This window comes from Saccostrea cucullata, unplaced genomic scaffold (genome assembly GCF_032062105.1).
Source record: "Saccostrea cucullata isolate Sc308-1 unplaced genomic scaffold, CSIRO_AGI_Scuc_v1 ctg3886, whole genome shotgun sequence".
NCBI lineage: Eukaryota > Metazoa > Mollusca > Bivalvia > Ostreida > Ostreidae > Saccostrea > Saccostrea cuccullata.
In genome coordinates, this window is record NW_026939963.1 from 52,753 (window position 1) to 64,135 (window position 11,383).

Genomic DNA, 11,383 nt, shown 5'->3' on the forward strand with positions numbered 1-11,383 from the left:
ATTTGATTATAAAACATGTACGAGATTTACGTACAATAGCATGCACTGTTTTTTTATCTACTTGATTCGTACAGACTTGAAGTCATTTGCAGAGAATTAAACGGGTAACAACGTAACGTTGCCTTTGGACGTAACTGACGTCATAATCAAATGTGCACAAAACAACCGCTCGAATCGTCGAAATTGTGTACCAAAATTAATGACGAAAGCAAACCCGCAACCTACCTTAAGAAATAAATGCCCATGTTTGAAAGTATAAAAAACATATTTTGAATAAAATTCATGTATATTGTACACGCATGCATCAACCAATTCTACGATATTTGGTATACACAACATTTTTTACAGTAGTCTAACACCAAAATCTTCTCTCCCGCTGGATGAAGTATAACGTTGTAAGTTTCTGTCATGCCTTCTAGAACAATGTCTCTACTCTCGCTCTTGTCGCATTTAAATTGTTTTAGTTTAGTTGACTTATGCTTACAAACGAAAGTATTGTCTTTTAAATCAAATGCAAGACCACGTAGATTTCCATGCCGAGTGCTCCTGAAAATTTCTTTGTTATTTCCATCCACAACTATAACCATTTCATCTCTTATGAAACAATGTAAATCTGATATTAGTGACGAGGCCACAAAGGGTACAACTCCACTATGTTTATATGCTGAACTATGGATAACGCTAAAGTCCAAAGAACATATCATTCTCTTAGTATCATTGGCTGCAAATGCTGCGGTTGGCCCACAAGAAATTGCCAACATGGGTTCTTCTAACTGAATGGTTTTAAGAATTGTAAATGTTGTAGTTTCTGCAACATCAATTCGATAATGATTGATAAAGTTTTTAAAAGACACATAAATTTCATTCAAGCTCAGACCGGAGTGACAGATGCCGTGCGGTTTGTCCTGACACTTCTCAGTGTGAATGCATTCTCCTGTGGCCTTACTGATGTCGTAAATCTTCAGCGAAGGTGGGTCTGACAGAGATAGAACAATCTTTGTATCATGTATAAACAAACCATAATAAACTCTCTCTGAGAAACCGGTAATCTGTGATAATTTGTTAAAGGTGACTTTCATCCAGTCTTTTTTAGACATGTCTTGAGCACCCAATAAAATTCTGTCCACCGCCGTAGATTGTTGTTTAGACAACACTACGTCTTCAAACTCATTTGTATTGGAAATTTGACTCAGAAAATCCGAGTTGTATTGTTTGTAATCTTCCGGAAATTTCCAAATATCCAAAGACTTCAAACGAGTGATGTGGTCAGAAATCTGATTCTGTAATTTATAATTTGTGACAAACAATTGTTTTGAAGACCCACTCTTCAACACTGACTGTAGCATGGTTCTTGCTTCATGTACTGTAGTGAAAAACCTCCTCAACTCCTCGGAAGCAATTTCGATGTTTCCAACGGAGTCTGCGTGATTCTGTTCAAAGCGTTTAAGCCACATGGCATGTGCATTGTCCACTAATGATTTTATTTCTTGAACTTTCTCTTCAGTGGTCATACATATTTCTTGCTTCCTTGTGTTAAGTTCTGATACTTTATTTTGATTTTCTAATAGAATATCTTGAACAGTTTTCTCCAAACTAATATATTTGAAAGCAGTCTTTCGAATGCTTTCTCGGTCAACCTCATGAGCTTTATCTTCAAGTGTGTTTACATTCTTACACAATTTATGCTGTTTGACAAGGCAAACACTACAACATAGCTCCTGATGGTCGTGGCAAAACACATCAATAACCTTCCCTGTATGTAACGGACATGACTCTTCTATCTCAATTTCACTGTTCACCTCCTTGATGTTGGAAAGTTTTACAATTTTATGATTTTGCAGGCTTGGTGCAGCTCTGTGTAACGATTTGCAATCTTCGCAAATGGCTTCTATACAAGATTTACACCAGTGGTTTGCAAGTACAGTTTTCTCCAGTCGTTTGCAAAACATGCAGTTTTTATTTTCATCTTGCCCAGGGTCTACAGATAAAGTCAGTATAAGTTTATTCTTTGGTAATTCTGATGCCCAATCTTCACTTGAAATGTCATTCCGCGGAGCCTCGATACATCTACGACACACTGGACACTCTATCATCGATTTTAGCGTTTCATTGTCCTTACGTGTCGCCGTACTTGAAATATAAGTCTGTATATACGACTCACAAAATGTGTGATAACACGGTAGATATTTCGGATTTCTTACCTTCTCTAGACATATCGGACAATGACATTGGTCACTCTCAGGGTTATCGAAAGGGGTATCGTTTTTTGATTCACCCATTTAACACACTTATGGCCGGTTGCGTACCTATGGTTCAGATAAGTACAGCTCAGTGGTTGATCCGTGGATCACGTAAGCCGGGTTTAAACCCCAGTTGAGTCGGGATTACCTGAGTCGCATTTCTGTTGCACGCTATAAAACTGAGTAAGGTTTACCTAATCTTGACTTACTCGTATAAAATGTTGAAGGATAAAAGGTCCCCTAATATTACAGTACTTCAAAACAAGTTTTAATACTTAGTAACTGGTTGAAAATTAAAAGGATATATATTATTTAAAAACAATGATATATGTTGATGTTAAATTGTAAATTGATACTAGTAATGCTGAAAAAATGCAATAAAATTTACATGATTTAATTCAAATCACAGCATCTTTCATCGAAACTCAAACTATAAGAAAATATAAAAACGCAAACAGAATAAAGCTTTTGCAAAAGACTGAATTGAAGAAAACATGGATAGTGTCTTTGGAATAAGTAATTTAGAATCAAAACACAATATATAGGTAAATAATAAAGGAAAAATGTATAAATTTAGATTTTTAGTTTAAAACCAAATGAAAAAAAACTTATAAGACATTATTTTTGAGAAAACACTTATTATTATTTATGTTTTCTACAGAATTTTATACAACGGCAAAATTATATGGGACGAACATACCCTCCTCCCCCCGTGCCCGGTTCCTACGATCCGGCCCTGTAGATAGCCTGATTCACTGATAACTGAAAGACTTTTTATCCTCATGAAATTCGGCATTATTAGAAATTATTGAAATTATTAGAAATTATTGAAATGTGTATCATCAGCTGTTCGAAACTGTAAAATTCCTAATTTGATTTAAATTTGGTATATTAGAAAGTTTCTATTAAATTCCTGTTTATGTACATTTATGCATTTTAATTAAAAGTATCTTCCAAAACTTCATACTACAGCTAAATCAGTATTAAAACGGCACATTGAACAGTTGTTGAAGAGGTGTGCAAAAAAAAAATCCCCATGCAACATGGCCAAAAAATTATTTTGTAGAATTGCTTTTTTGATACTGCAAAATATATCAATGCAATCATAATTGCCATAAAACATTTCTGCAACATCGAGATATTTCAAAATATCGAACTATTCTACCCAAAAATACATGGAAACCTTGTAAAGCTGGGTTTAAACCACCTCTACACCAGGTTCAGAATTTACCGTAATTCTGAGCCGTACTCAGCCAATCCTTACATGCGTGCAACGCGAAAACTTGGATTTAAACCCGGAATCATTGATCGTAGGTTTAAGTCTGAGATACGCAACCGGCCATTAGTGAATGGTTTACCATTAATTTCCCCCGCTGAAAGTGGATGATATTAATTTCGGTCTGTCCGTCTAGCTGCATGTACGTAGTTCTGTCTTTCTATAACAGTTCTGTCTCTAATGGCCGGTTGCGTATCTATGGCTCAGATAAGTACAGCTCAGTGGTTGATCCGTGGATCACGTAAGCCGGGTTTGAACCTCAGTTGAGTCGGGATTACCTGAGTCGAATTTCTGTTGCACGCTATAAAACTGAGTAAGGTTTACCTAATCTTGACTTACTCACATAAAATGTTGAAGGATAATAGGTTTCCTAATATTACAGCACTTCAAAACAAGTTTTAATACTAGTAACAGGTTGAAAAATAAAAGGATATATTTAAAAACAAAGATATACATTGATGTTAAATTGTAAATTAAAAATGTCAAAATGCAATGCAATTTAGTTCAAATCACAGCAGCTATCATCGAAACTCAAGCTATAAGAAAATTTAAAATCGCAAGCAAAGTAATGCTTTTGCAAAAGTCTGAAGAGAAGAAAACAGGGGTGGGGGGTCTTTGGAATACTAGTAAGTAATTTAGAAACAATATAAAAACACAATATATTGGTAAATAATCAAGAAACAATGTATAAATTAAGATTTTTAGTTTAAAATAAAGTGAAAAAACTTATAAGACATTATTTATGAGAAAACACTTATTATCTATGTTTTCTAGGTAATTTTATACAGCGGCAAAATTATAGGAGACGAACATGCCCTCCCTCCCTCCGGTCCGGTTCTTACGGTCATGTAGATAGCCTGATTAATTAATCAGATAACTGAAAGACTTTTTATCCTTAGGAAATTATGCATTATTAGAAATAATTGGAATATGTATCATCAGCTGTTCGACAGTGTAAAATTCGTAATTTGATTTAAATTTGGTATATCAGAGGGTTTCTAAAAAATTCCTGTTTATGTACATTTATGTATTTAAAAAGTATCTTCCAAAACTTTATACTACAGCTACATCAGTGTTAAAACGGCACATTGAACAGCTGCAAAAAAGAAAAATCCCCATGCTATATGGCCCAAAAAAATCTTGTAGAATAGCTTTTTTAATACTGCAAAATCTATCAATGCAATCATCATTACCATAAAACATTTCTGAAACATCGAAATATTTCAAAATATCGAAATATTCTACCCAAAAATACATGAAAACGTTATAAAGCTGGGTTTAAACCACCCCTACACCAGGTTCAGAATTTACCGTAATTCTGAGCCGTACTCAGCCAATCCTTACATGCGTGCAACTCGAAAACTTGGATTTAAACCTGGAATCATTGATCGTAGGTTTAAATCTGAGATACGCAACCGGCCATAAGCCTTTAAGCTTCTGCAGTGAAATTTTACAAGAGAACTCCTTCATGTCCCTATAGCCCGAGAAAGAAAACCTATTGAAATCGAGGTTAAAAAGTCAAAGGCCAAGGTCATAGATTTAGAAATTCTGTGTTTTAACACTTTCGTTTCCGCGGGATATCTCAAGAAGCCTTTGAGCTTTTCCAATGAAATTTTACACAAGAACTCCATATTGCCCGAGGAAGAATCCTTTTGAAATTGATGTTTAAAGGTCAAAGGCCAAGCACTAGGCTATAAATTCTAAAATGTGGTATGTTTTAACACTTTCGTTTCCATGCGATATCTCAAGAATCCTTTGAGCTTTTGCGATGAAATTTTATACCACAACCTATAGTTGTCATGTTGTAAATTACTACCGGTATTTAAATCCTACTACCAAGAAGTTCACTTTCAATTCAAAAATTACATTACAATCCGTTTAGAGACTTGTGGAGGAATTATCGATTTTGAAATTTTAAAGTTTGTCTTTAGAAATTTTACTTATCTTAGAAACTTATCAAAACAACTCAAGCTTTCTGAGACGTCCTTTTTCTTCAAAGTGTAAAATATGGATCTAAGATTACATGCACTGATTAATGTTTTGTTATTTGAGTCCTATTCTTCTAAACACAGACGGTTATTTTTTCCAGTCGCAATTTGATTTTTTGGACCTCGCATAAAAACCCATCCTGGAAGCAGAAAATTGAGGAATATTCTGTTTGATTTTAATATTAATGCAGCCGTAATTAAGGAAAAAGTTAGTAATTTACTATTGCTACTTTAATTACTTTCCGCTTAACATTTTTCGTGCATTCATCATTGGTTAATCAAAAAGTTAACTTGCTCTTGTTAATTTACTTTATTAACTAATCAAACTTCAATCAGGCAGCTCTAAGTTTCGCTTTTCTTCCAGAGTTGCTTTATAGAAAATTGAATTGATTTAAAGATTAAATAAAAAAAGAAAACTATTCATGTCTTTAACACTTCTATATTCAAAAAGCATTAAAAAAAAATAATGTTGCTCACTTAAAAACACTCTTAGCCTGCCAACTTCCGAGTACTAGTAACCTTTGTGTAGGATAGAGCTTGTTTTTGGCTGACAAAATCATATTTCAGTGCATGTTTTATACATGTTCTTTTAACATTCAAATGAACATAGTTAATTCCGATTTACCCTATTGGATTTCTAAAGTTCATAAAAATAAAATCTTTAAAACAAGGAAACACATGACCAGGTCCAGCCATATTGCTTTACAAAAACCTTATCTTTTCTCCTTACAATATGTATTTAAAAATTTATTATGTAAAGCAAAATTAAAGTATATGTGCGTGTTTTATTAATATTTTGGGAAAATGCTTCAAAGTAGCAATTATAAGAAGTATTGCAATAGCAAGAAAACTTCAAAATAGTTCTCAAACTAAAGTTTCAATACGACTTCCAAAGAACTTCATAAGTTTAATTTCAATTCAATGCCATACGTGTTAATGTTTAATTTGGATCTTACTTTGATACAGTGCTAAACATTTAAAGTATTATATGGCATATTTTTGAAAATTTCAGTTAGCCAGAATTAAAAATATATATCTATTTTTTATTTTGTATGACTTTTCTGTAGATTTCATAATTGAAATACTCGTGTTTCAAACTTATCAAAAATTAACACAAAAATAACGTAATAACCGATTTATTTACCGACTCAAAAAAAAAAAAAAAAAAAAAAAAAAAAAAGTTATAATAACTATTGAAATGTGAGGTTATAATCATGTAAGTATTCAAGTTCAAAATCTAAAATTTATTTTGAACTCATATAACTGTAATGGTTTGGGCCGTGGATGGCTCAGTTGGTGGACCCGGTGTAACGACGATAAGTGACCCCCGTAGAATATTGACCGGGGGTAATTTTTCTACGGAGACATTTGACCCCCTGGTCAATATTCTACGTAGAAAAATGACCCATTTTTCTGTAGAAATTATGGCCTTGGGGTCGTTTTTCTCCGTGTGCATTGTAGAAAACTGACCCCGTAGAATAATGAGGGTTTTTTTTAAGGTAAAACCCCTGTTTATAAGATATCTATACTTACCTGCATCGAACAATTAGCAATATGTCACGGACTCCTACTACTATGCCCGAATTATTTTAAGAACGAGTTATCTTCCCTTAACCCACTCTCTAATACCCAACATCCGGGTACCTCAGTTTATGTGAGGGAAAAAATTAACCCTAAAAACTCTATAGCGGGGAGGTGGGTAGGGAATATGCAGGTAAGTATAGATATCTTATAAACAGGGGTTTTACCTTAAAAAAACCCTCAGTATATTTCACGCAGTACACTTAAGGTGCGCAATGGAAATATCGGCTAAATTTTATATTTAAAAATGTATTTGTAATCGGGATGGCGACTATTTTTAGTACATTATTTATATTGGATAATTATAATTATGATTAATAACTACATATCGAGGACAATTATATTTTTTATTTAGACTAGTCACGTGATGCGGCAGTCACGCGATTTTAGCACATTGACTTGAAGTATTGATGTTACATATAAATATCACTAGTGCAAGGGCATAACCAAGTTAAATTTCCAAGTTTAGTATATAAATGTTTTCAAAAAGCATTGTAGTTTCTAAAAAGTGCTGCGATCCTGTCTAAATTCTGCAATTTCATTCTTAAAATTATATTTGTATGACCGAATGCTATATTTTTTTCCTGGTCAGCGGCATGAAATATTGATATAATTAAATTGTTTTTAAGATTTCATCAGGATCGCAGCACTTTTCAGATACCTTATTAGTTCTATAGTTGAAATGCAAAAGCTTACTTTGATCCATAGAGTGTATGCCCTTGCACTAGACCGATTTATTAAGACCCCCCACATTACCATCCGATGTACTTGCATACAAATATACGGCAGTGTCAATTAAATACGTTATGTACAGAAAATATATTAATAAAATAGCGAAGAAGACATTAAATTCAAATTATTGTCCCATAGAATATCTGTAAATAATATTTTATTTAATTAGAGAATACATATTTTGTTGAGAAAATATTACTTGATCTGTCTCTCACTGCATACAAACTACGTCACGTTGTAAGAAATGACGTCATATTGACAAGTGTATTGCGATCAGTGACTTGTTTATAACTTGTTATGTGGAATTTAACTAACGACAAAACAACACGCTGTAGTAAGTTTTTATGTAGTTTGACGATTTCTTACTGGTTAAATTAGCAGATAAACTCATTTTGTGGTATTTTAAAGAAATGTTGTATGACGTATATTGTGTATGATGTCATAGTCAAGTTTTCCCGTACAAATTAGGCTCCGCCTCCTTTTTGTAACCTTAACTGTGCTGCGCAGTATCTATACTTACCTGCATCGAACAATTAGCAACTAACAGAATTTGTAGCTAAAGGAGGAGGGAATAGAGTAAATATAAATCTACTCACCCTAAAGGTTCTTTTTCTTTGCCCACTTCATTGTCTTTAAAATGGAAGATCTGGCAAAGTTCTCATCACCCCAAGACACATCTTTCAGGTAAAATGAGGTAAATGTATTTTCAGAGGCCCAGTGGGCTGCTTGTAAAATCTCTTTGAGTGAGGATCCATTAAACAAGGCCCAGGATGAAGCCAAGCGTCTAGTATCATGAGCTCTAACTTCTCTCAAATTTAGGTCTGTTGAATTCTCATATACATATCTTATAAGGGAAACAATCCATTTAGATATAGAGCCTTTAGCTGCTGGCCTATGTAAATTCTTTTGATAAGTAATAAAAAGTGGCTCATTTTGATCCCTTATGTCCCTAGTTCTTTTTCTGTACATCTTTAGACATCTACATGGACAGAGTAACAGATCATCTGATTCTGTCGCAAATCTGTCAAATCTAGGTATAAAAATTGGATTCCATGCCCTACCAAGACGTTGAGTTTTGGCTAAAAATTGTAAATTAGGAAGAAGTCTAATACCAGTACGTTCCTCTCTGTAATTAGATTCCTTGATAGACAAGGCATGTATTTCACTTACTCGTGAGGCAGATGCCAAAGCCACCAGGAATACAGTTTTCCAAGTCAAAAACTTCAAATCTATAGATTCAATGGGCTCAAACGGGTGTTTTGTCAAAGCCCAAGTCCCAATTAGGTAACAAAGGCTTAATGGAAGGATTTGAATTAAAAATTCCCTTTATCAAGTCTGACAAACTTTTCTCAGAACTGACTGTACTCTTACTCCAACCCTTGTGGACTGTAGCAATTGCTGCCCTATAACCAGCAAGGGTGGATGCTCTGCATCCCTTTGTTTCATGCAAATATACCAAGAAATTTGCCATGTCTTCTACAGAGGAAGAATATGGACTGACACATCGCTCACTACACCAGCTTTTGTAAACTCGCAGTCTCGCATCATAAACTCTCTTGGTTGATGATCTTCTGCTCTTTTCAATGTATTTCTGAGCTCGCGGAGAAAACGTTCTCTCAGCTGTCTTATGCTGGATATTTTCCAAGCTACTAGTTTGAGATTTTCTGGGTCTGGATGAACCACTTGACCTCTTTTCTGTGTCAGCATTCTTGCTATTACTGGTAACTCTCTTGGATGATCTATGAGAAGCTCCAGGAGTGATGGGTACCATGACCGACGTGGTGCAAATGGTGCTATCAGTATCAAAGTGCACTGTTCCTGAGCTACTTTCTGTAGAACTAAGTGGAGCAGAACCGGAGGGGGAAATGCATATGCATACATCCCTGTCCAATTTACACTCAGTGCATCTGTTGCGAAGGCTCCTTCCATTGGAAATGGGGAGCAAAACACTTGAAGCTTCTTGTTTTCCGAAGTCGCAAACAGATCGATATTCGGTGGATTGAATCTCTGAAAAATATTCGTCACAATATTCTGATTCAGGCTCCACTCTGTCAGTCGAATGCCTAATCGACCTCTGGATAGACTGTCTGCTAGGATGTTTCTCTTTCCTGGTATGTGGGCTGCACTGAGGACAATATTGTGACTCTTCGCCCATTGAAAAATCTCCCAGGTCAGAAGACAGAGTAGAATGGATTTTGTGCCTCCCTCCTTGTTTATGTACGAGACAACTGTTGAGTTGTCGCACCTGAGTAGAACTCGCTTGTTCCTGATCTGGGGCAAAAACTGCATCAAGGCCAACTGAACAGCTTTCATTTCCAGCCAGTTGATATGGTGGGTCTGTTGAGACATATTCCACTTCCCTGCAATTTGAAGTGTGTCTAAATAGGCTCCCCAACCCATCTCTGATGCATAGAACTACTGGCTCCTCCTGGTAAAGAAGAACTCCTTTGAATATATTTGTTCTGCTGGTCCACCATTCTAGGTGAATGACCAAATCCTGACTGATGGGTATCAGGGCAAACAAACTGTCTTTGTGTGGTTGCCATAAAGACAGGAAATAAAATTGGATAGGCCGCATATGTAGGCGAGCTAATGGGATTAAATCTATACATGCTGTCATTAAACCCAGATGTCTGAGAAACTTGTGTGCTTGCACCCAAGTTTATCTCTGGAATTGTGGAATTTCTTGTGAGAGATTCTGAAACCTTTCTTCTGACGGGTACACTGCTCCCATTGTCAAACTGAAGTGCGCCCCCAAATAGTCTAATTCCTGAGTTGGTATCAGTTGAGACTTTTGCCAGTTTACTAACAGGCCTAAGTTGCTGAGCAAGTTCAGTAGTATCTCCCTGTGATGCATGAGCAGTTGACGTTGTTGGCTCTTGATTAACCAGTCGTCCAGGTACATGTATATGTGAATCTGTCGAGATCTCAAATACTGCCCTATTACAGCCATCAGCTTTGTGAAATCTCTGGGAGCTATTGCTAGTCCAAATGGCATTACTTTGAACTGGTAATGCTTTCCTTGAAAACAGAACCGAAGGAACTGTCTGTGATGTGGGTAGATTGGAACATGAAAGTATGCATCCTTCAGGTCTATTGAAATTGTCCAGTCTCCTTTTCTTACAGCTTGTCGAATTGATCGGAAAGTTTCCATTTTGAAATTAGGAACATGCAAGTGAACATTCAGATTTCTTAAATTCAAAATTGGACGAAGACCTCCGTCCTTCTTTGGAACTAAAAAGAATGTGCTGTAGTAACCCATGCCTTCTTGGCTCTTGGGCACAGACTCTATTGCTCTTTTTTCTAATAAATCCTTATTTCTTCGGATATACATATATTTTTCTGTAACGAACTGAATACAGTTTCTCTTACGCCGCTTCCTGCCGGCCTGGAGGCAAACTGAAGACGAAGTCCTTCCTGTACTATATTTAGAACCCACTGGTCGGAAGTTATCTGCTTCCATTTCTCTAAGCATTCCGTCAGTCTTCCTCCGACAGATGGAATGTTTGTTTTCTGATGATCTACGGTTTTTTTGGGCGAAACCCCAGCTTTTGATTGGATGGTTT

The 11,383-nt window shown here is 35.6% G+C and overlaps 1 protein-coding gene across 1 annotated transcript; it reads right to left on the reverse strand.

The window, feature by feature from the left end:
• Positions 1-314: 314 nt before the first annotated feature.
• LOC134254352 (uncharacterized) lies at positions 315-2,279 on the reverse strand. The gene has a single exon (XM_062736878.1). It carries the CDS (start codon positions 2,277-2,279, stop codon positions 315-317), a length of 1,965 nt encoding a protein of 654 aa, XP_062592862.1.
• Positions 2,280-11,383: the final 9,104 nt, after the last annotated feature.

Bases quoted from the DNA above. Each gene is read 5' to 3' on its own strand.
- LOC134254352 (XM_062736878.1), bottom strand. From the start codon at position 2,279: ATGGGTGAATCAAAAAACGATACCCCTTTCGATAACCCTGAGAGTGAC.